This window comes from Eschrichtius robustus, chromosome 3 (assembly GCF_028021215.1).
Source record: "Eschrichtius robustus isolate mEscRob2 chromosome 3, mEscRob2.pri, whole genome shotgun sequence".
Lineage (NCBI taxonomy): Eukaryota > Metazoa > Chordata > Mammalia > Artiodactyla > Eschrichtiidae > Eschrichtius > Eschrichtius robustus.
Genome location: NC_090826.1, coordinates 10,550,622 through 10,576,070, shown reverse-complemented (window position 1 = coordinate 10,576,070; position 25,449 = coordinate 10,550,622). Strand labels below are relative to the sequence as shown.

The 25,449-nt window shown below is 40.4% G+C and overlaps 1 protein-coding gene across 5 annotated transcripts in view; it reads right to left on the bottom strand.

The window, feature by feature from the left end:
• The window catches only part of PRDM2 (PR/SET domain 2), a 119,082-nt gene that overhangs the window by 83,242 nt on the left and 10,391 nt on the right, over window positions 1-25,449 (bottom strand). For 3 of the 5 annotated variants that reach the window (XM_068538930.1, XM_068538924.1, XM_068538925.1), the window contains exons 2-4: window positions 21,856-21,929; window positions 5,985-6,099; window positions 4,223-4,326 (exon numbers count right to left, since the gene is read on the bottom strand). In XM_068538930.1, the coding sequence (XP_068395031.1) occupies window positions 4,223-4,326; window positions 5,985-6,099; window positions 21,856-21,864 (228 nt within the window). In that variant the 5' untranslated portion in view covers window positions 21,865-21,929. Of the gene's footprint in view, window positions 1-4,222; window positions 4,327-5,984; window positions 6,100-21,855; window positions 21,930-25,449 lie in introns of those variants that run through there. The other 2 variants (XM_068538928.1, XM_068538926.1) reach the window with 2 other exon arrangements.

Here is a 25,449-nt window from a genome sequence, read left to right as displayed (position 1 = left end):
CTTCTTGCCTCCATTTTTAAATTAGAAATAATCTGAAATTAGAAGAATTGAGATAGCAAAGCTTATGAAATGTACTTGTTAATATCTGATTGTAACAGCGCTGAATGATAAAAAGTTTGTTTTCACTTCTGAAAAAAATTACATTAAAGTCTTCTCATTATAGAGAAATAATTTCTCTATCAATTTTAGTTGAAATGCAATTCTACTTCTTCCCTCCATCCACCTGACTCAAAATTTGTTGTCTAAATGAATAACATGCAAATGGAAGCAGTGAACTATCAGTTTTCATCTATAAGAATGGGGGGAAGAAACTATTAAAAACATTAACAGTACTGGTTTTAAAGAGCTAGGAAGGGACTTCCCCGGTAGTCCAGTGGTTAGGACTCCACGCTTCCACTGCAGGGGGCACAGGTTCAATCCCTGGTTGGAGAACTAAAATCCCACATGCCGCCTGGCACGGCCAAAAAACAAAAAATAACTAGGAATATTTACTCTTGGTAGCTATGTAAATTAGCACAATCCTTTTGGAGGTCTGTTACGAAAATTTACCAAAAATTAAAATGTACATAACTTTTGACCTAACAATTATACTTCTAGGAATTTATCTTAAGAAGATAACCAGACAAGTGAACAAAAAAATGTATATACAGTGAGTTTCATACTTCGAAGAATTGGGGTTTTTTAAAAATTTTATTGAAGTATAGTTGATTTACAATGCTGTGTTAATTTCTGCTGTACAGCAAAGTGATTCAGTTATACATATCTATGTATTCTTTTTCATATTCTTTTCTCTTATGGTTTATCACAGTATATTGAATATAGTTCCCTGTGCTTTACAGTAGGACCTTGTTGTTTATCCATCCTATACTAGCATCTGCTAATCCCAAACTCCCAATCCTTCCCTCCCGAAGAATTGTTAATATCATGAAAAGATTAAAACTACTTAAATGTCCACTGGTTAAACAGTGGAAGGATACAATGGAATTCTAGGTACCATATAAGAAATAATGATGTAGATAAGCATTTGACATGGACACATCCATAACATATTAAGAGAAAAAAGCACGTTACAAAATTGCATACATATACTGTTTGATCTCAACTGTATGAAATGTCTATATATGGTGTTTGTATAGGTACCAGTGTGTGTGAGAGAAAAAAAAACAGAGAGGACAGAGAAGCAGAACTAAAAGAATGCACACCATAATGTTCACTGGTGATTTTTACTTTCTTGTTTATAGTTTTCTGTATTGTTTATATTATTTTGCAGTTGAGCATGTATTACCTTTATAATTTAAAAAGGACTTATTAGAAGGTACAACACCAAGAGTGGACCGTAATATAAACCATGGACTCTGGGTGATAATGGTGTGTCAATTGTAACAAATGTCCCACTCTGGTAGAAATGTGGATAGTGAGGAAGTTGTGTGTGTAGGGCTCGTGGGGGAGATTTCAAAACTCTTTGTACTTTCTGCTCAATTTTCCTATGAACCTTAAACTCTCTAAAAAATACAGACTAATTTAAAAAAAAAAAAAAGACTTATTAAAAACATGCAAACAATTCAAAAGTTCTGTTCATCAGAAGCAATTTTAGCCCCACGGAAGTGAATGTGAAAGGCTTTTACCAGAAGTGACTTTAGAATACTGCACATTGCTCAGTGTGTGTGTGCCCGTTTTTGTTTTTGTTTTTGTTTTTGGGGGGGGGGGTAGTTGAGAGAAGTATTACATGAAATCCAGCCTTTAGCCTGCCAGCAATTCCCCACCAGGAACTGACCAAAGAGTGCTCTCCTCTTTCCAGAGCCTGACTGTTTTGTGCATTCACCCTGAGGATACTCTACTGTTTCTCTCCTGTTATTTCTGATTTAATAGAACGCTTTCAGTGAAAACTTAGAGGACTGAAGACTGCGTTAGATAATAAAGGGCTCAAGAAAAGCAATTTAACACTTTCTCTCAGATTAGCTTTAAAATGGAGTTCTAGCTGAGGCAAAAGACCAGGCTGCTAAAAGATAAACTGGCCTTAAGGGGCTTTAACGGGAAGAACAAATGCCAAGATGAGATTTTAATGATAAGCAGTTTCTGTTACATTAATTGGGGGCATTCTGTTGCAACTCTGAAGATAAGACCAAGGTTGGAATAAGTTAATGGGGAAACACTAAATTTTACCTGGATTTTTATTTTCTTCTTTATAAGAAATATGTACATTATAATTTACGCTTCCTATACTTTGCCAAATACATACCTCCACATGTGTATGTCATATATATCTACTTTTATTTTAACATAGCAAAAGGCTTAAAGGTTTCTGTATGGAATATATACCTCAGAGTTGAAACTATCTGAATGACAGCCAGATTTTTTTTTTTAATTGCAGGGAGAAAAAGCCAGCCTTGACAAGAACTAAATGTTTAAACCTGACTAACAAGAATTGGCAATGTCATAAGGATTCCCAAACTGTGGCAGTACATAAGTAGAAGCATCTTAAATTAACAGTGGGATGTTAACAAGTTTATAGGAAAAACCGAATCTCTAATACATCATGGCTCCAAATTATAATTTTCACCAAGCTACTATGAATTCATACTCTGTATGAATTTCAATACAAATGAAGCTTAATTTACAAAAGGCACTGTTAATAATTTATACAATATGCCCAACAATATCAAATTGTTATGTCGAGTAAAACAGGTACCATAAACTTAGGTTTACTATTAATGACATTTGTTCAACCTTAGATACACACAGAACTAGAGTAAGCATTTCCTGGTTCCCTGAAATTATCCTAACTAGGATTAACGCTAACCTGGTAGAGCATATTTGTTGGTTTCACTTGGGAAACTTCTAAAGTTAAAAATGCCATTTATTTTGGAACATAATTTTGTGGTCAATTTTAAGTGTTCAGGCATTATCTTGAGTAATTTTTTTTTGGCTGGGCAGTTTTTCTACAAATACAGCACTCTTTTCACTCAAAAGTTGTGAAATAACACAAAGTAATCACTCCCTTGGTAAATGGTCATTTCCTAAGTCCCCTTGGGTTAACTGTCACTAGATTTATTATAAGGGATTCAAAGAAACTCTCAAAATTACTTAGAGAAACCGTCAGAATTTTCAAGGCAAGAAACACTGTTCATAGCACTGAGAAAAATAGCAACATACCTCCAACGGACAAATGCCACAGAACGTCTTGATGGAAAGTGTCCAGACATTTCCTAGGCGTATTTTATTTTTAGACTTTCATATGTTTACATATGAAACAGATGTGATTCAATCTAAGACAATCTGAAAGAAATGCTTTTCCTTACCATCAAAAAATTTCACTTGCTTTAAAAAGGAGTCACACCACTGAGTTCTACAAGAACATGGGGAGCTTCCCGAGGGCACCTGATCTGAACTGAATTCAACAGAAATGCTGAATTCACATGCAACTCTCCAGGAAACAATAACAAGATATTTTATCTTTACAGCTTTCTTAATGAGATTATTTTTTATTCTCCCCACTTTTAAATTGAGGGTTTTAGGGCCCAGAGGTTAAGTGCCCTGCCCAAAGTTATAAAGGCGGGATGTGAACCCAGGCAAGGCAATGAAACATTTTTAACTGCCTCCCTGCCAGGCAGGAGACGTGCGTTCTGGTTCTGCACTGACAACACTCTCAACACGTGGGCCCCACAAGGAGCAGTTGCCCTCTCTGCTCTGGATGGCTTCCCTGAGTACGGAGTGTGCAAACGCTCCCTCTCTTCTAGGACTGTTGTGAGAACGTGAAATGAACAGAATGAAAGCCTTTCTAAAAGTCCAAAGCACTATATAAATATACCGTGTGCTAAATATGTCCAACTCTGAATGTTCCAGCAACACAGAGATTAGTTTCTAAAATACGGAGAAGACCCTAACAACGCTTTATTTGCGGCCACCTTGGAGTGTCTTTTATGGTATCTGTCTGCAAGCCTGTAAAGTGGCAGACCAAAGTCCTGGCTGCAAAGTCCTGAACAAGGCAAATAAAGAGTCGATTTGACATTTATTGTTGAGGACAGCCAAGCACTTTCAAAATACAAATGTAAAATCAGTCTGTATCTAAGGAAACACATTTTCTAACAAAAATATTCTTGATTTTAAAGAACATATTAAGATGATTATTTTAATTTCAGAACGTCAAATCCTAAGAGAACAGAATGATATCTTAAAAAATGTACAGAACTCTGATAAAAAAAGGACCAGAATTATTTCTTACCTCCCACATGTATACATTATTCTTAACCTGAGATCTTTTTTTCTTATCACCAACAAATGGCCCAAACTTTTTGCCTTTTAAAATTGGCTTAGTGGCCCAGACACCTAGAAAAATAAAACCAATATTTTCATAATGTATTGTGGTTATTTTAAAGACTAAAGCATTAAAAGCAATTCAGTTTCACAAAATACTTAAAAGACTTGACAGCCTAAAAGCAAGAGTATGTTAAATTGATCGAGATCACGCAAAATCAAATTAAATCGAGTATTCAATAGGGATATTTATTTTTCTTCTTTATATTCTCCTGCATTTTCCTAATAGCCTGCAAAGAACCTATACTGTTTTATAAGTAGGAGAGATTATTTTATATTTGCTTGTTTTTAATTTTTACATGTAAAATTACCCAGACAGCACAATCACAAACACTTGGAGAATAGCAAAACCACAACAATTAAAAGAGAAAAAAAATTGGAATGTAGTAAAACTGCAAATAAATTTTAAGTTCTTCTTTCTACTTTTCTACAGATTTCAAGTTGTCCCCAAAGAACATAAGTTGCTTTTATAAAGGGTTAGAAACATAGTTTCGAATATTTTTCAAGTTTGTTTGCTCAAAGTGGAAAATGCTCTCCTCTCTCTGTTTCCTGAAAACTTGAACAACTCACTTTTCAGAGTTTCAAGCAACTAAGATTTATGCTGCTTTGTGGTATTCTCAGGGGTACTTCAATTTTCTCCAACTGACCATAAGGCAAACAAACGAGATGCAGAAGCAGTGGGTAAAATGGCAGGAGATGCCCTGGAGCCAAGGGAACCAGCGCCAGGGTGACTCTTCCTGTGAACAGGTTCCGTCACCTTCTGGCCTCAGGTACCTCACCTACAGACGGAGGCTGTGGTCTCAGCCAGTCCTGCCCAGCTACGATGAACTAATTCCACTGCTTATAAGTCTGCTATGAATCCCATTTGTCATCCCAGCTAATAATTAATTAGTGGAGATATAAAATCAACTACTTTCATGAATAATACAATATAAATGCTCAAATTACTCACTGAATAATTTTCAATGAGAATTAGGAAAAGCATTTATTAAAAATTTATTCACACACATATACACATAAACTGGAATATCAGAAGTACATTTTTAAAAACAGAAAATAGGACAAACACATGATATATTCCAAGACTGTACTTTGACTAATTTTTATAACTTATTTCCTTAGCCTTCTGTCTAAAGATTAGGACACAAAAACAAGACTAAATACAAAAAAGCTTGGCTGTATTCAACAAGAAATTCCAGCCAGAAGCATTGGAATACACTCATGTCACCATTCACTAAAATATCTACCGAGCGTCAGGTACTGGAGACATAAGCTAAATAAGAAATGAAGGCACTCACAGTCAGTGAAAGGGACAGATGTGAAAACAAATACAAAATAATGAAATAAATGTAATAGCATAATCACACTCAAATCACAGTGAAATCAGAGGAGGGAGCAATACATTCTATGGGAAGAAGAGCCCCGGGGAGACACGGAGGAAGGGGGCTGCTCAGGCTGAATCACGAAGGATGGTGGATGGGTGAATGTGTCTTTCTGGTTTAATTTTATAATCTATGTCCACCCTGGATTCTTAACTGGAAAACATAATCTTCTGAGTCAGAGTATAGATGTGTTGCTTTTAGAGTGAGCTCCCTACCTGAGAAGCCCCAGAGGAAGCCTCGCCACAGCCTGCCCTCCCTTCCCTCTCCTTCTCTGACCCCAGTGCTCACCAACCCGAGTCTTGTCAACAGCAGATGGGAAAAGCCTCACTTCCTCTGGAAGGCCTCGAAGCACATGTTCGGGTACCTCGGCCAGGGTCTCGGCGGCTGCCACAGGCTCAGCGTGCTGCAAGTTAAGAAGCAGAAGGATAATAGCAAAAGGAAGAACACCCAGTTCCGTTTTGATTTTTTTCTGGCCCAATAAGCAAATAAGCAAAAATGTAACTGAAACCCGAAGCTGGCGAGCCAGACTAAGATGATGATGTCAAGCGTTTCAGGAGTTGCTTTGATGCTTGTCTGTGAGTCTCCAAAGGAAACCACTGTAACCTTCAAGCATGTCTGTGTTAATCTATTTTGTTCCAGCCACCTGTGGCCATTTTAAAAACATGTAAACCTCTGGCACCATATTGTTTTAAGCTCCCACAGAATCTGGCACCAAAATACAGCTCAAGCTTACTTTTAAGTCATAGGCTACCATCAGCATTTAAGGACATTAAAAAAATAAAAACCAGCACTCCCTACTTAAATGAACACTGTTGGCACATGCTGTAAAGGTCATGCCAGCCAATCGGACGCCCCCATCCCATCCATGCTTTCATCCCTCCAGCAACAACCCCTTGACAGGCTTGAGGATTCCCAGCAAGAACACTACAATTTATTCTGGGCCCTGCATGGAAGTGAGACCTTTCCAGGAAACAGTACTATACGACTGTATACCAAGTAACTAAATAGCAAAGTCCCCACAATATCATAAAGTCTCTAAGAAATAGAGAATTTAGAAATTACTAAGTATATGCCAAAATGCTTAAGAAATAAGATTACTATTAGATATATGTACGTAAGGTAACGGAAAGGGGAGATTTGAGCCAACTCATAGAACATGACTGTTAGTCTAAAAATAATTTTCAAATCAAAGGAAAATCAAGTGGCTATTAACTGGCACCACATATACCCTGAAGAACTGATGTGCAGATCCTGACCCCGCCAAGAATGATGGGTTTTGTAGTCTGAATGTTTTTTATTTCAGTGCAAAGGGAAACATTTCTCAAGGACTTTCAAAGAACCAACAGAGGCAAAAAGCAAACCCCAAGCTAAAAAGATTAATTTTCCCAGAACAACGAAGATCTTGTAGTTTTTAAGAATGTTTTGTGCCAAGAAAAGAATATCATCCAAATTTTTGTACTCCTAGCATTTCAATTTTTAAAAAAACATATCAATAGGCTGCTTCGAGAGAAATAAATCCCGTGGCAACAAGCATGTCATTATGAAGGTCTACTGTGCTATTTTGAGTTGAAATGTGCAGAAGTGGGCATCGAGGGACTAGGGTTCATTCCCTGGACAGGGCAAGGGTGACGGTACATACACTCCAGAAGCACGAACACTTCCATCCTGCTTCATTTATGCCTTGGTCCTGACAGTATCACCAAGCACAAGTTCAATGCCTTCCCAGACATGGGAATATCAAAACTGCCCCAGAAAATGGTCTTATGGTATTTTTCATTAGCTAAAGAGTGAACAGATTTAGCACACAAATTTCTCACTTCTAAATACAGTGCCCTCATTTTTAAAATTCTAATGTATAAACTGGAATTCTGGAAACGTGAATAAATTTTTCCAAAGAGGGAAAAGGTATTAAATTGGTAGTTGCTACCCTAGGCTACATAATAATTATTTTTAACTTGGATAAATTACACAATATTAACAAGTACTAGCCGCAGTGATGAGTCCTATTAGCACATGGCCAGTTAGCACAGTCAGTGGGAATTTTCTTCCCCTTTCTCAGACAGGACCCAGGCGAAGATTTTAAAGGCTCTGACACCACTTAACCTCCCCAGAAGCTTTGAAAAGACAGTGCGTTAGCCAACTCAAACTGATACTTCCAGGCAGTATTACAATAATATTAATGACTTAATATGTGTACCGGGAACTTCCTCGGGCCTCAGTGCAAGGCACTGTGTTAACCGTCTTGTGTGCAAGCTTACTCCAAAAAGCCCAAGAGGCAGGCACTGTCAATGCCCCCTCCCAGCTCCCCTCTCCCTCACCACACACACAGATGAGGAAACTGAGGCTTAGGGAAGTGGTCCAAGCTGCTCAAGGACAGGATTTGAGACTCCGTCTGTCTATCCCCAGAGCCCGAGCCCATAACTACTGTGGTATTCGCAGTTAAAATTCTGCTGGATCGGGTATGAGGCCCTAATGTAAAACATGGTGACTATGGTTGACAGCATGTATTATAAAACTGAAACTTGCTAAGACAGTAGAACTTAAATGTTCTCACCAAAAAAAAGAAAAGAAAAAGATAAATATGCAAGGTGATGGGTATGTGAATTAACTAGATGGTAGGAATTCTTTCACAATGTATAGGTATATCAAACCACCACGATGTACACACACTTTAGACATCTTACAATTTTATTTGTCAATTATACCTCAATAAAGCAAAGATTTCAAAAAAGAAAAGATTCTGCTGGAATATAATCTGAGAACCTCTGCCCTAAAACCTCCAAACTTCCCCAGAAATGTCAACGGGAGATGGTGCCTAAGGCAGGATTGGTCATTCCCACAGGAAATTTGTAACTTGAGGATAAGTTGAAGATCATGGATATTAAAATTTCTGAGACACCTGTGAATATAAAGGACCTCAGCAGAAGTGCCACAGGAAAAAAGAAATAAGGTAAGTTCCCATACACGTATTTACTTGCTTTCAGCAAAACCATTCTTTTTAATTTGGGTTCCTTTAGTTAGTAGAGGAAAGCCTTTTTTCCTGTTTATTTCCGTATCCTTCACACTACAGAGGGAAGCTAAAACCGGAGGACCTCAGTCCAGACACTGGCCAGCTCCAGGGCCTTCCTCTCACCGCTCTGGCTGTTGGAATCTCCACTGCAGTGGCTGTGGCTGCAGACTGCATGGAACATCTTTAGGAAATCAGAAGGAGAAGCAGGTAGGACGGCTTGCCTAAACAGGACCACCCTCTCCCCCTTCCTTATTTTTCCTTCATAGCTCTTACCACAATTTTAAATAATTACTTGTATAATTATGTGTTTAATGCACCTCCCCCGTCAGACTGCAGGGAAGACAGACTGTGTCCATCTCACTCGATGTTGCTTTCCCAGTGCTCAGCAACAGACTTGAAATGTTTGTTGTCACTTAAGTACTTGAATGAATAAATGACTCTTGCAAGTTAACTTAAACCTTTTTTAGAAAAAAGAAGGCTAGGAAAAAATTAAATAGCAGAGTCACCTATCTGAAAGCATTTTCTCTATGAGTGCCTGAATTTCGTGAATTTGACGTAGGTATTTCTGGGTCAATGTAAGGATCCTGTTTTCAGAAAATGTGATATGCTCTCAATTCCAAGCAACCAGTTTACAAGTAAACCTTTGGAACAAAAGAACATTTAAAAGAAAATTTCTCTTCCCAACACACTCATAAACTGGGATCTCTTTCATATATACACACACACATCTCTTTTATATATATATATATACACATCTAATACTATATATATATATAGTATTAGATAGATAGATAGACAGACAGATAGATAGATAGATAGATAGTATTAGATGTAATACCATACTCTAAACAGGGTCATCTTGGTGCTTACACTAAAGAATCACAATCCTGGGAATACTTCTTAGGTTGATTTTGTCTAAAAGAAACTGTAAAGTCTAGTTAATTTATTAAAAGATTTCTGAGTCCCTTCTGTGGGCCAGGCAACGTTTTAAGCATCACATATGCCTTAACAATGTTATTACTCTAGTGAAGCAGACAGACAAAATCAAAGGTATACAATGCTTGGTACGTGTCGATGCTCTGAAGAGAAATCAAGCAAGCACAAGAAGGGGACACAGTGATGGGAGAAGGGCCAGGGTGCTATTTTAGACAGAGGGCTGAAGGAAGACCTCTCTAGCAGTAGGAAGGGAATCATGTGACAATATGCAGGAAAAACAGGCCAGGAAAGGACCTTGCTGAGTTAGGAATAAGCGTGGTGTGTTCAGAGAACAGACAGGCAAAGAGACCAATGTGTCCACAGCAGAGCGGGGAAGAGAAGAGAGGCCAGTGCTGTGTGTGTGTTGGGGGGAGGGGGGGGGATGATGCCATTGGAGAACCGTGAACCACACAGAATGAGAGGGGTAGAAGGTAAGCAGCCGGAGGCCAGGCTGCACACTCCAGGAGGGAACCCTGGCTGCTCCTCTTTCCAGAGGGGCCAACGGCCTCCCAGCACCCCATCCCTGCGTCCCAGAATAAAGGCACATCCCCATTTCAAGGGTTCCTGACACTGACCACTGTGATAAGCACAGGGGAAGCTACGAGGACTTCTCTACTTTCCTGTTATGTAATAGGAAACCTAAGAACTCTTTAATTCCCTACTTAATGAAGCAAGTATCAGTGAACTGATCTGGATTGGTATGTATTAAATTTAACGTAGTAAGTTTAAGTTAGTAAGTTAGTTATTAACTGTTAATTCACCTCCTTAATTCCATGTCTCCAACTTCCTACCTCAAAGTTAAAGAAAGTCAATATCCCCTCTCTCCCCCAACTAATGGCCACAAGTTGTCCACCATTCAATCACTAACAAACACTTCCCGCGTGCCTGCTCCGGGCTGGCATGTGCTGGCGGTGAAGATACGACGGTTAATACAGCTGACCCAGGCCCCCTTCTCAAGAGGTTCACCAGCAGAGGAACTCTTATTCTGCTTCCTAACACAAGAAACCTTACAGGTATTTGGAATCTCCAGTTTAGACCTTGCTGCGGAGCCTCTTAAAGGTCCTTCTACGCTTTCCTGCATTATTCCTCCTCTGGCCGAGGATGACCTTCCCATGCTGGATAATGGGGAGCTCAGGGAACACGACTCTCACTCCTTCCTCTGGGCCAAGCTCTGTGCTAACAAGCACTTTCTGCACATCTCCTCGCCGAATCCTCTCCATAGTCAGAGCTAACACTGACGGAGTATTCAGGATACTAATCAGACACTATTCCAAGCTCTTTCTACAGCACCTCATTTAATCTTTACACTATCATGCTGGCTGTGGGTTCTTTTATAACCCCATTTTACCGATGAAACTGAAACCTGCCTATACTCACAGCCAATAAGTGGCAGAGGTAGGATTCAAACCCAGACAGTCACGCTTCAGGAGCAGGAATCCCAAATACCATGCCTTAGAGTAGCCCTGTCAAGTAACTTTCCCAAATTACATAAAGTAGTGGAGCCAAGGTAAATTCCAGACAGGAGTCCACATTTTAACTACTAAACCAGTGGGGTCTCGCACTATAATCCGGTGGTGCCTGGGAAGCCCTTTCGAGGGTCCACAAGGTCAGAGCCATTTTCATAATAATACTAAGATGTTATCTGCCTTTTTCACTCTCAGATGTGTACAGGGGAGTTTTCTGGAGGCTCTGACATGTGATGATGTCATCATTCCACTGGCTAATGGAACGTGTAATTGTTTAATCTTGTGTTTTAAATTTTCTAAGTCATGAATAAGGCCTGTAGTCTGACTAACATCACTGTACCAAGTTGATTCCGTGGTATTGATACTGTACTAGAGTTAAGACGTTACCATCGGGGAAGCTGAGTGCAGAGGACCATACAGGACTCTACTACTTTTGCAATTTCCTGTGAATCTAGAATTATTTCCCCCCCAAAGTTTTAAAATTTGTTTCAATTTCATGGTAAATATCCAAATACACAATCCACGTAAACAAAAAGCTTGAGAATGGCTGGACTAAGGAAGACCACCCCTGACCTTCCGGTACCTCCCATCTCAGGACTGAGAGGCAGAGAACAGGAGAGTGTGGTGATGCAAGGCGCGAGGGAAGAGGCTGGATCCACATATTTGTGCCACCCCGCCTCCCCCCGTGCCAAGCTTCCTGAGTACGACTGGAGGGCATGCTCCCCTATAGGCACAAGGGTTTGTTTGGTTTTTTTAAGGTTTCATTGCTACTCACCAAAGGAGAACAAGTAAAACAGACTAGAACAAACTGAGTTAAGTGGCTTCAAAATACTAAAGGCAACAACTTATCGTTGATGCCCCTGTTAGGGCTCCTGCAAGGATGGACAAGGAGAACAGAGTTCCTACCCTTTGCTTTAAGCCCCAGATGGTGGGACTGCAACCCCATCAAGGCCTGAGGACTCCTAAGGGAGCCAGTGTGTGTCGGTGCTCCAGGCCCCCGCCCTACCCAGAGGAAGCCTGTCTCCACTGTCCTACCGGGCAAGGGTCCCTGTCAGGCCTGCTTCCCACGCTCTCGCCTCTCGCTGCACGCTGCACTCTGATGCACTGACGGGTTGGCCTGTTTGATGGCCTCTCCGCCAGAGGCAAAGCCGAGGTCCCAGACACACAGGGCAGGTCTGTTTCACTCGCCCTGCCCCCGGAGCCCGGCACAGGATGCGTAGCTCAGAGCAGTGGTTGCAGTGAACAGTCAAATAAACAAGTGTCTGGCAGTCAATGCCAAGAGGTCCAGGCGCAGAGACAGCTGTAAGTGGATACGGCTCGACTGGTAACGGAGTCCAGGGGAGTGGATGAGATTGGAGAGCCGAGAGCAAGAGAAGAGTGAGGACGAGCCCTCCGGACGCCACTGTCTCAGAGTGAAAGCAGCAGAGGAGGCCTAGAAGAGGACAGCCCAGAGGCAGTGAGGTATCAGAAAGGCCAGGAAAAGGTTCAAGGAAGGGAGAGAGGTCAACAGTCAAACGTTGCTGGTGAGGCTTCAAAATCTGCTGCATCTGATCCCTTCCTCCAGCGCCCGCCGCCGCCATCCTTTAAAGCTGACGTAGCACAGCAATCCCCACCCATCCAACAAATGTCCAGTCTCTGTCCCACGTGCCACCACAGCGCTACCCTAGGAACCTAGGAAAGCAACAAGGAGGACATGGGGTCCTGCCCACCTGCAGCCCACAGCCTAACGTGGGAGACCGGCGGGGTGTTCCCACTGGGACCACTGAAAGAAAGGGTGTGATAAACAGAGATAAGGAGGGGGCTCTGCTTTAGTTAGGGTAGCTGGGGGTGGAGCAAGTACATCTCAGAGAATGACACAGAGACTTGGACTTGAAAGATGAGAAGGAGCCATGCGTGAAGGACTGAGCATTCCAAAGAAACATCCTAAGGAGACAAAGGGCTTGGCAAGTTCAGGAACAAAAAGAGGCCACTGTGGCCAGGTCAGAGTGAGCCAGGGAGAAAGCAGAGGCATCCGCCACCAGACCCTGCAGAACCTTCACGACCAAGATGCGGAGACCAGACGGCCTTTGGAGAGCGGTGGGGCACTGCAGGGTTTGGGGCAGGGGAGTGACAAGATGTGACGAAGTCTTCTGGCTTCTAGTCTATTCCATATCAACTTCTCCAAACCCTCTGCCTTCTCTATTAATCAACCTATAAAGTATCTGGTTCAAAACTCTTTTAAAAACATTTGACTGTAGTTCCTCTACTGGTTTTTAGAAACTTTCACAGTTCAAGGGAAGCAAAGAAAATGAGGTACCTGAGAGCTTTCTCACCCTGACATACCCGTGCCCCCTGTCCAGAAGGTTCTGATGCAGGGTGGGAATGGAGTGGGGGCTGAGCAGGAAAAGGAGCTTTCTGTTGCCTCCCAGTGAGTCTGTTACTGGCAAGACTGAGTTGCAACTCCTCAAACTACCTTCATCCAAAGCAGCAAACTGTGGACCTACAGCTTTTCAAGTCAGATAGTTTGTTTGGTATACCCACAGATCAAAAAAAAAAAAAAAATTCTTTTGGAAGAAAACTCCCCATTTTACTCTTAAAAGTTCCTTCCTGAGGCTTCCCTGGTGGTGCAGTGGTTGAGAATCTGCCTGCCAATGCAGGGGACATGGGTTCGAGCCCTGGTCTGGGAGGATCCCACGTGCCGCGGAGCAACTGGGCCTGTGAGCCACAACTACTGAGCCTGCGCGTCTGGAGCCTGTGCTCCGCAACAAGAGAGGCCGCGATAGTGAGAGGCCCGCGCACCGCGATGAAGAGTGGCCCCCGCTTGCCACAACTGGAGAAAGCCCTCGCACAGAAACAAAGACCCAGCACAGCCATAAATAAAAATAAATAAATAAAAAATTTAAAAAAAAAAAAAAAAGTTCCTTCCTGGCCCCTACAGGCACAACCCTCTGGCTCTTCCTGCCCTCACCAGCCTAGGTCCTCTTTCTCCTCTGGGGCTCTCACAGCCTACAATGACCCAGGCCACTGGTCCTTCTGACCCTCAATTCCTCTGACCAGTCAATATCCTCTACATCCTTCCGGGTCAAGTTCACATTCCAGTTCCTCCATGAAGACATTCCAAACAATGCAGGATTGTCCACTTTTCTGGCTTCCTGTATGGTCAGCTTTATGCTCTATACATATAGTACTTCAAGGCACGTGGAAAACGATTCCATGAGGAGAGACAGACTGTTGGTGAGACGATCAATTAGGAGGTTTAGTAAACAAGGAAGACATTAAAAACCTTAAAAAAACCAAACAAACCCTTGTGCCAGTCTCGGTCTGTACTCAAGCAGTAACATTGATTAGAAGGTATTTTACAGGGCAGAATCGAGACTTAGCTACTGGCTGAAGATGATAATAACAATACTTACAGTGTTCCCTATATGCCGGGCACTAGCCTTAGCGCTTTTCATTTATTACTCATTTACTCTTGCCCACAATCGCATGGAATGGGCACCGCTATTATCCCTATTTAACAGGTGAGAAACAAATACCAAGAAGGCAAGTGACTTGCCCAAGTTTACACAGCTGGAGGGGAATGTGAGTCACAAGACACCAAAGGTGAGGCAGAGCTAAACAACCCTATAACCTTCTCTACCAAAGCATTAATATCAGAACAACAAAAAATGTAAGACTTCTGCCACAGTTCCTTCCACAGTTATGTAAGGAAATGCTATTCAAGTTGCTAATTTCTTTTTTCAAATTTCAGAAATAATCTAATATTTTCATTCGGAAAGACAATGTCCTGGATTTTATAAAAATTGCTAATTTGCCTAGTAAAATACATGATTCAAAATGAGATTTAAGGGCCATCATTATTCAGTGCATTAGTTTCCTAAACTATACACTCACTAGTTGAGTTTTAAGTAATAACAACAGGTTGGAATCACCTTACTTGGAAGGCTTTTTTAAAAATGTCTTTAGTGTCAAATTTGTATTTATAGTTACCTACAAAAAATATAATTCTATATTAATAACATGCTACAACAGCAAAAGTGGTTTTGATTTTTTACACCATATATACTTTTAGGATTAGAAAAAAAGCAGGGGAGATACCTAAAACGAAAGATAGTAGCCATCCCACAGTTTCACCAAATCTTTAGAAGTATGATTATGAACAGATTTATCTAGATGGTCAGATGGTCTCCCATAAAATATTTCCTGTAAAAGGAATAAACCACTAATATGCACAACAAATGGATGACTCTCAAAAACATACGCTGACCAAAAGGAGATAAACACAAAGAAGCACATACTATATGATTCCATTGACCTGAAATTCTAGAATGGGAAAAACCAAACCATAGGGACAGAGAGCAGATCAGTGGTTGTCTGGGGTAGGGGCTCGGGGGAGGACTAACTCCAGAACAGCAAGAAGGAACTTTTGAGGGTGATGGAAATGTCCTATATCTTGACAGTGATGGTGGTTACATGAGTGTAGACATTTGTCGAAACTCAACACTTCGAATGAGTATATTTCATTACACATAAATTATACCTCAAAGTTGATTTTTAAAGTAAAATAAGTAAATGAATCCTATACTCTCCTCTTTAAATCGTGCTAAAATGAGACTTTAATGCTCTGAGAAAATAAAGAACAAAAATACCAATGCCATAGAAAAAAATTTTTTTCAAGATTTTTCTTTAACCCAAGTCAAGCATTCCTTTGCTCAAAAACCTCCAAAGGTGTCCCATCTCCCTGAGCAAAGTCCACTCTGGTCCTCACAATGACCACAGGCCTGACCCAACACCCCTCTGACCCCATCCGCTCTGCTCCAGGCACGTGTGCTCTGGAACCAGCCTGCTCCACTTCCTCCCTACACCTCTCTCTTCACACTCTCAAATAAACAGTCACTGTGTTTAATATGTATCAGAACACTGGCACTGACTGCTATTACATAAGGCTGCATGTACTATCTTACACAGGCAACACATACTAATGTCTTTATTTATTTTTTTTAAAGATGCTAAATAGAGTTCCTTTTTTTAAAAATTATTTTATTTCATTTATTTTTGGCTGCATTGGGTCTTTGTTGCTGCGCGCGGGCTTCTTCTAGTTGTGGCGAGCGGGGGCTACTCTTCGTTGTGATGCTCGGGCTTCTCATTGTGGTGGCTCCTCTGTGCTGGGGAGCACGGGCTCTAGGCACGCGAGCTTCAGTAGTTGTGGCACGTGGGCTCAGTAGTTGTGGCTTGCGGGCTCTAGAGCGCAGGCTCAGTAGTTGCGGCACACGGGCTTAGTTGCTCCGCGGCACGTGGGATCTTCCTGGACCAGGGCTTGAACCCGTGTCCCCTGCATTGGCAGGCGGATTCTTAACCACTGCGCCACCAGGGAAGTCCCTAATGTCTTTATTTTTAAAAATATAAGAATAAGCAAGCTTTACTGGTATTTCATTTAAATTTATATCAGTAACTCCTTTTATATACTTCATCCAAAGACGGATCATAAATGACTACATCAGTTTTAACCTATTTAATTAAAGCACCTTGTTTCTTACATCACTGGGGAGCAACAGCAGTGGGTGACAGGAGAGATCAGATTCCACATCCCTTAATATTAAGAACGCAACATTGTATATTCACACTAAGATACATATTCCTGCCACAACAGACTAATACTAATCACCATAGCAATTGTTGTCACCGGCAAAAGACATCCAAGAATCAGAGAGTATTAAAACACCCAAATTCCATGAACAATTCTTCTTTGTTTAGACTCGCAAACCATACTCTCAGTTACTATTCTGGGGGCAAACAATGGAGGAAAAAAATCAAACAAGCTTCAGTTTCCTAAAATAGCATTAAATTGTATTTGGTTAAGGAATGAGTACGACTGCAATTACAACAAGCAGATGGGGACACAGAACAAGAAAATCTTATACACCATCTCTGCAAAAGAACAGCAGTCAAACAGTTCTGAAAACACTTTCAAAAGTACTCTCTTTCAAAAAGCTGGCAGGTCCATTAAGCTTCCAACTAAAGAAACTGTCCTCGAATATGGTGTTAATAGTGAACAAACATATTACTACATTCTTGCCTCTAACAATCCAGTCTCTGCAGCACAGGAAGAACGATATTCTAAAAAGTGGAAACCAGATGATGTCTCTGTCCAGTGGCTTCCCACTGTATTTAGAAGAATAGAAGATAAACTTCTCCTCACGGCCCTGAAGGCCCTATAAATCTGGCCCTCATCCCTCACACCAACTTCATCCTGTCCAGAGTCCCTGATTGTCAAGCTCCAGCCCCTGGCCTGCTCTCCGTTCCTTGAACCAGCAGGCTCAGTCTCACCTCAGAGCCTTTGCACTCACTGTTTGTTCACTCCGCCTAGAATTTCTTTCCCCAGATCTTCATATATCTGGCTCCTGGTTATGACTTGAGTCTCTGTTCTATTATTACTCACTTCTTCAGAACAGCCTTCCCTGACCATGTAATACAGACAACCTCTCCACCCATCATTCTTTATCACATTACCTTATTTCACAGTCTTCACAGCACTTTTCACTATCTGAAATTATCTTGTTTGTCATCCTGCTTTTTAACTGTCTCCCTCTAAAAGTATGTGTTACAAAGCTGAGCCCTTGCCTACCTAGTTCCCTGCAGGCAGAATCCACAACACACTGGGATGCAGTCTATGCAGGATGAATGAGGGGATGAGAGAACATTCAGAACAGCTGAAGTAATGGAATATGGATCTTTCCAGTATTCTGATGGCTTATCACAATTCTCAGGGTTGGGTCTGCAGCATCAGTGATTAAAAGCTTCTTCTGTTATTTTAGTAAGTAAAACTTTAAAACAGGTTTGGAACGCTAAATTGCTTTGCTACTGATTACTGGCGATACCATAGACCAGTGGTCCCCAACCTTTTTGGCACCAGGGACCAGTTTCGTGGAAGACAATTTTTTCCACGGGGGCAGTGGGGGGAGCGGTCCAGGCGGGAACGTGAGCGATGGGAAGCAGCAGATGAAGCTTCGCTCACTCGCCCACCGCTCACCTCCTGCTGTGCGGCCCAATTCCGGTCTGCCGCCCAGGGGCTGGGGACCCCTGCCATAGATGACTGATCAGTATACAGAGATGCTGCAATCATAAAACTACTACACTGATAGAAAGTTTCATATATTAGTAACAATTTGAGTTATATAAAGATTCTTTAAAAAAAACTAAGTGTGATTCAATAAGTTAGTAATCAAGACAGCAGCATTAAACCATTAGGGCTTAAACTTACACAATGTTATATGTCAATTATATCTCAATAAAGCAGGAAAAAAAAATCACTGGGGCTGTACCTAAATATTACAGTTCTCTTCTCCTCCCAAGCACCTGATGGGTTTGCACTGCTTTCCCCACTTGAGTTTTAAGTTCAATGCAACCATTGAAGTAACTCTATAGCCAATTAAGCAGAAGTAGAAGAAACATGTACTGAGACAAAGCCCCCATCATCCTTGGTTCTTAAGCAACTAAAATAGCAGATCCACACTGGATGTGCAGCAAGAACAAGAAATAAATGGTTGCTGTGTAAGACCCTGAGATTTTGGAGCTGCCTGTCTGTAAGTGCAGCATAACACAGCTTATCCTGACTGGTACAGCAGTATAGCATGGTGACCAAGAACCCCTGGGCTTTGGAATCTGACTGGCCTGAATCAGAATCAGATTCAGACTGAATCTGAGTGAATCAGAGCTCTATCACTTACTGTTTGAGTGATCACGGGCCTCTGGCCTTAATGTCTTCATCCATAAAATAGTTATAATACCTACTCTTCATAGAGTGGTTGCAAAAGACTGAATTGAAAGAATATATATGTAATACGCATTGCAGTGCCTGGCATGTTAGTTAAGCACTCACTACGTAGCAAGTGGCATTAAACCCTAGAACATCTACTTTAAGCGACTAAGAGCATATCTGCATTATGGAACTTTGCTCACCTTGGATGTTCTATAAAGTAAAGCATTCTAAACTCTTTGTCCATGAGACAGCCATTTATAAAGTTATGGATTCTCCTAGATAAATCTAGGAAAAGATAAGAAGAATAGCGGAACAACTCAAAGTTAATAGGGATGGGTGTGGAATGACAATGAAGCAAGTAAAGGATATCTGTAATTTGAAAGTGGAAAGAAAAGAAAATGGAGAGTGAGGGGAGGAGATACAGTGGCTGCAAAGGCTGGATTCTAAATTAGAAAGATAAGAGACAGTAAGAAAGGGGTAAGTGCTGAGAACAGACAGAAAGAGAAAGAAGGCAGGACAAAAAGCACGTGGGTCTGGAGCTCTGTGGAGCCCAGGGCTGAGGGTGGAGGGAGAGCCCGGCTAGCCACACCAGGCACGACTTGGAACATATTGATAAGACAGCAGTTCAAACTGCTGCTTCAACAGTCAGTGTTTAAAATGTCAGGAGGCTTTGGACTCTGCCGTTTCTTCTAAAGGACTCACTTGTAAACAATATGGTATGCTCACTCCTGGGATCCTTTGGTTCCTAAAACTCAGCTGTCAGGCATGTATGAATGAAAGATTCTGTGCTATTGTCTTAGAAACTACACCAATCATAAGAGACAGATCTGACAGCTAAAATTCACCAAAGCAATGCTGATCAGTCCCTAGAGAGAAAAATCTAACCCTAACCTCACCATCAAGATTTTAATTAAAAGTCAATCTGGTTCAAGTTAAAACTTTTTTAATACCTGAATTTTTGTGTAGTTGTTTTGAAGCTTTTCAAGCACTTACTGCTCAATTTCACTGGCTGAAAATAAGAATAAATACAAGAGGGAAAAACATGAAGTGTCCTGAAACAATTCTTAATTTTTAAACATCACTGGGACAATTGTTGAAAAACACTCATAGATTGTATGTCATGCTATAGTAATCAGGCCTCAATATCATGGGACCAATACTCCTCAAATAATAAAAATATAACTAATGATGCTGAAAAGTTTACTCATAAAAAGCGGACAATTTTTATAATCCAAATAAAAGTTTCACTACTACCAGACCATTTAAATGACACCCAAATCAGAAATGTGCTAGCCACTAGAAACATAGGAGGACACTTTTCCACTGATACTTGGCATTTGGCATCAAAGGCAGTCCTCTGTAGATCTGATATTAAAACTTGTCAGGAGCAAAACCAAATTGTAAAAGATCCAAAACAAGAAATGGTTATTACTATGACTCTTTTGAATGGCATGTGGACTTTCTTCAAACACAAGTCCTTTTGATATAAATGGAATATTAAAGCGAAAGTGTGAGGTGTCAAACAGGTCTAAACACATTCGAAATGAAATACTATTAGCTTAGCACCGTTAGCCACCTGAAATAAATGGCTGTTGAAGAGTGATGAAACCTAAGTGATGTCAGTATTTGGATTCCACTTTGGAAGCATTCACCATCGTTCCAATCCAGAATCGAGACTCCTCTAACAACAGCTCCGGGGCAGTAGGAAAGCAAGGTCCATGGGGAGACCAGGTCAGCGTTAAGACTCAATCTTAAAAAAGGAAAATAAATGAACTCTACGACATATATCCGCACGTAACTTTGATGGACAATGGCTATGAACAATCCATTCTGTTCTCTTTTCCCTCCCCCATCTCACCATTTCAAAAATAATTTGCCTTCAAAAGCATGTCAGTAAATCTGCAAGCTTTAAACTAATAGCAACCATGTGCCCCATGTGTTTGCCAGATTCATTTTTTATGACGTATAGTCCTCCGCATTAAAATCAACGAATTTTTGATAAAGAAAGTAATGAAAAGAAATCAAAAGAATCCATTCCAAAAACTTCACGCCTCTCAACCCCAACACAGGACTGAATTATTAAACCTGGTCACTTAATGAAATTGGAGTTGTGAGCTCCAGTTAGACGCACCTGTAAATGGTAAGAAAGATGTCCGAAGTTTCAGTTGATTGAGAGTACAAAATGTTTTCAAGCCTGATAGTTTTAAGCTAAACACCAAAAATTACAGACTTCACACTTTTAAGTTCTGTCCTTCATATTTAAAAAAAAAAGTTTTATAAAGATTTCAAAAGAGAATGTTTCTGATATCCATACATTTCTATAACTGCAAGTGAAATGATATTAAGACCAGAAAATAAGAATCCTACTTTAGAACATATAAAATCTACATAACTGGTTCTACTCATCAGAACACCCTTGTGGCTACAGAAATACCCATAGCAGAATTGTTTAATCTCCAGGTAATCCCACACCCTCCTGTAAGGAGAAATACATCTTACATTTCAATATCTGCTCTCTTGTTTTTATTCTAAACGGGTTTTTCAAGGACAGAATGCTTAAAGTTTTCCATTCAGTTTTGGTCTCTAAAAATAACTTCCAATTTTCCCTGTGCAACCAATGCGTTATTACAAAATAAAAAGTACTAAAAATGAAAGCTTAATAAGCTTCAAAACAAAAACAAAAAAATAACACTAGAGTGTGGCAGGGAAGGTAAAAAAAGAAAGTCTGAACTAAGGTCCCTAAGAATGAGTCCTCTACTCAGGGTTCCACAGAAACGCCAAATCACGCCAAAACAATGCACACTCCACGAACAAACACACACTATGAAAATGATGAACTAATGAATGGTATTAAGAAACAGAAAGGAAAATCTGGGAGGAATGAAGGTGTGTGTTATTATCTTTTAAAAATCAAGAACTGGTCTAACATCTAGGTAATGTATTTGTATAAATTCTTATTTTTAAACTCACCTGATTCATTTTCAATTCCTGTTGTGTTCTGAAAAGATACACACAACAAAGAAACTTCTTTGATTACATGAGCCCTAAAAAGAAAAACAGACAATTGTGATATGTACCTGCCTACAAATTTACAGTGATTTAAAACTACATACAGAACTGTAGAGTTTGCTCAAAGGGCTATTCATAAAGCAACTCCATGCCAGATCAACTTCAATATATGCTGAGAACTTACTTTGCAGATTTATTATCTACAATAAAATAGATGTCTTACTATTCTTTACTGAGGCTTCATTGTACTCTACAATTGAGAGCAGACTCATTAGAATGACATCAAATTTTTGCTTTGGAACTGAATCATCCCTAAGAAGAAATAAATTAGCTTTGTTAACAGAAACACAAAGCAGTGCTGAGTAACTTATTATGCAATGTAAATGTTCTTCTTTTACTTATATCAATACTGTGTTGAATACAAACACAATTAGACCCCTATTTTCAAGTTCCTGAAGTAGAAAGGTGGATTTACTAACATTTCCATGGAGAGTTCTCTTTCAGGAAAAGAATGAAAACTTTGAAGTAAAATGCCAATGTTTTAATAAAAGCTGTTTGTAAAGACCTACACTTATTCCTTTAAAATTTTTCTTCAATTTATTCATAGTGTAGTAACAAGAAGACAAAATCATTTCTTGGAAATGCAAACGACGTACCTGTCTCTAGATAACTTATGAAGATGGTCCTTTCTGCAACGTTCTCTCTTAGGAGTCATTTGATGTCATTCATAATATATGAAAATCATGAGAGTAGCACTTCCACTGTAATATTCTTGTTTTCAGCATGTATACATACACATCATTAAGCATAATTCTATTTCTTCACGAATTTACCTATATTTATGTTTCCTTCCTAGACCCACAAGACTCTGCTCACATTGTAACTTCATGTTTTAACTGCTAATAAACCAAAGAAAGTATAATTCAGGGACATTATTCGCCCGAGAATATACCTGCCACTGGGCAGATAGCCTGCCCACTATCCTAAAGAATAGTGCTTTGACGTTTCACCCCATTTCATTAATATGGATCGTTTTGGGTTTTTTTCCTTGAGCTCTTTAACCACACTCACCTGGATCACCTTTAACAAAGGCACTAGATTTAAGCTAGGGCCTGGTCACCTGAACTGGTTTTTATTCATAACTGGCACAGGGAATGTATTTGATAACTTGGAATTTGTTAGAGAGCTCAGCGCTATACAAATATAAACTTTTATGAAGTAAATACTCAGTGAATACAATTTCAGAAAACTGGTGGTTAACCCATGAAGTCCATTCCTTTAAATTTTAACATTAAGCATCTTTCTCACATATTTTTAACATGTCCTTCCTTAGTATATACATCCTTTATTGAATATAATCCATCCTTTTCTATGAGACTTGAAATCATTATAAAGTTTAAAATGTGTATTTGTCAAACAGCGATGAGATTAGTGGCCCCTGAGGCGTGCACGCCCGACCCCCTCTACCAAATGCCTACTGACAGCCGTACAATTCCACCAGGAGGACCCTGTGTGACACCTTAGGGCCCCAGAAGTGAATGAAATGGCAGGGGTTTCATCTGCCCTCTCACTAAACTTTCAGAGGTGGATTTACTAACGTTGGCCACGAAGAGTTCGCTTTGAGAAAAAACCTGCAGTAAAAAGCAAATGTTCTAAAAAAAAAAAAAAGCAAATGTTCTAATGAAACAGATCTTTGGAAAGATGCTTTATCATTTCCTTTGGTTTGTCTTTTCCTTCTCACAAGAATCATCGGTATCATTTCTGAAGCTTCTTCTAAGACTGGCAGGCACTGTGCTACCGTCAAATAAATCAGCTCTGTCAATTTTCACAAGGTTAGTCTCTAACGACACAGACTCAAGGAAGTTAAGGTAACTCCGCCACAGTCTCATAATTTTGGTGCCTGCTATGGCTTCTTAACCATATTTCACCAGCTTCTTACTCTTGCCTCACCTTGGACCTACTATGCGCCAGGCTCTGCTTTTGAACAGTGAGCACACGGATCCCTGCCCTCTCAGGAAGGAGACCACAGGAAACAAATAAGCAAGTAAAATGTGCAGTAAGTCAGATAATGAAAGTGCTTTAGAGAAAAACGGAGAGGCACGTGGAGAGGAAGGACAGGGAGACAGGGGTTATAAACTGTCTCTATCTCATTGCCTGTGAATCCATCAGTATGGTCAGAGAAGGCCTCACTGAGAAGGGACACCTGCTAAAAGCTGGAAGGAGAAGAGCTGAGAGTCAGGAAGGGATGCGGGAGGAGCATCATAAGGGAGTAAGACTGTACACAGTAGACGAGAGGCCTAGTGCAGGAGGTGATGGTACAGGGCGGAGAGGGGAACAGGGGAGGCAGATTTAAGCACAGGCTTTGCAAGGTAAGCGCTGTTCACCAGAATGGCTATAGCTTTTCCAACCAGAGATGGAAAGCCACTGGGAGGCTTAAGGTGGCAGAAGTGACCTAGTGTGACTTAGATTTAAAAAGAGACTGTAAGGGGGTAGGGTGGAAGCAAGCAGACCTCTTAGGAGGCTAATGCCCCAATATAGGCAAGAGATGATAGTGCCTTGGCCCAGGTAGCAGAGGAGATATGAGAAGTCATTGGATCCTGGATCTATTTTTAAAATAGAGTCCCCAGGATTTGCTGCCAGATTCGATACTATGTATGAAAAAAAAGAAAGGAAGTGAAGGATGACACCAGGGTTTTTATCCTAAGGACATGGAAGAATGGAGCTGCCATTTTCTGAGATGCTGCCTCCTTCTTTCCATCTGCTTTTCATCTGTTTTTCCCTCTTTATTTAAAACATCTTCCCTTCCTTTTCCTCCCGTTTTGTAGTTGCTGGCTCACAGGCACAAACCAAACCACTTAGATACTGTGACATCTAAAAATGAATAACTAAAATATTAAAGTAATGGAAACATCTTAGTCTTTCATTTATCTCAATGAATCTTTTTCTTAATAAAAAAGTTACAATATAATTCAGATATTAATAATCTTCTCTCTGACTTTCTACACTGTCTGTTCCCTCTCTGTCCAAATAGGAATGCACCCATCATTTCTTTCCAGACTAGAGGATCTTAACACCTCTTTCTTTAAGGGTTCACAATGAGCCTGTATGCTTAGAGCCTCCTCTCCATCACTTCTAATCCTAATTGCTAAAAACCAGACCCTCATTTTTTTTTCTTTCTCCCTCGTGACTCACAACACTGTCAAATTATATAATCTAAAATATTTTACAATAATCAAAAACAATGCAAATCTGACACTGACTTCTCAAATGATATTTTAAATTAGATTTATTAAACTATACTAAAAACAAGGGATGTTACAAGAAAAGAACTGAGACTTTAGCAGTCTCTCTCAACAGAGGACCACTGCATTTTGAGCTGGAGAGCTCTTGTGCAGGACCGTCCCCCCTTCCATTAAGGCCACTCAGCACTGCCCTGCGTAATCAATGCCAGCAGTCCCTCCGAGCATTCTGACAGCCAAAAATACCTACACACATCCCCAGATACCCTCCCAGTGGAGAACCTCTGAACTGTAGTAATCATGTACTAGCTACAAT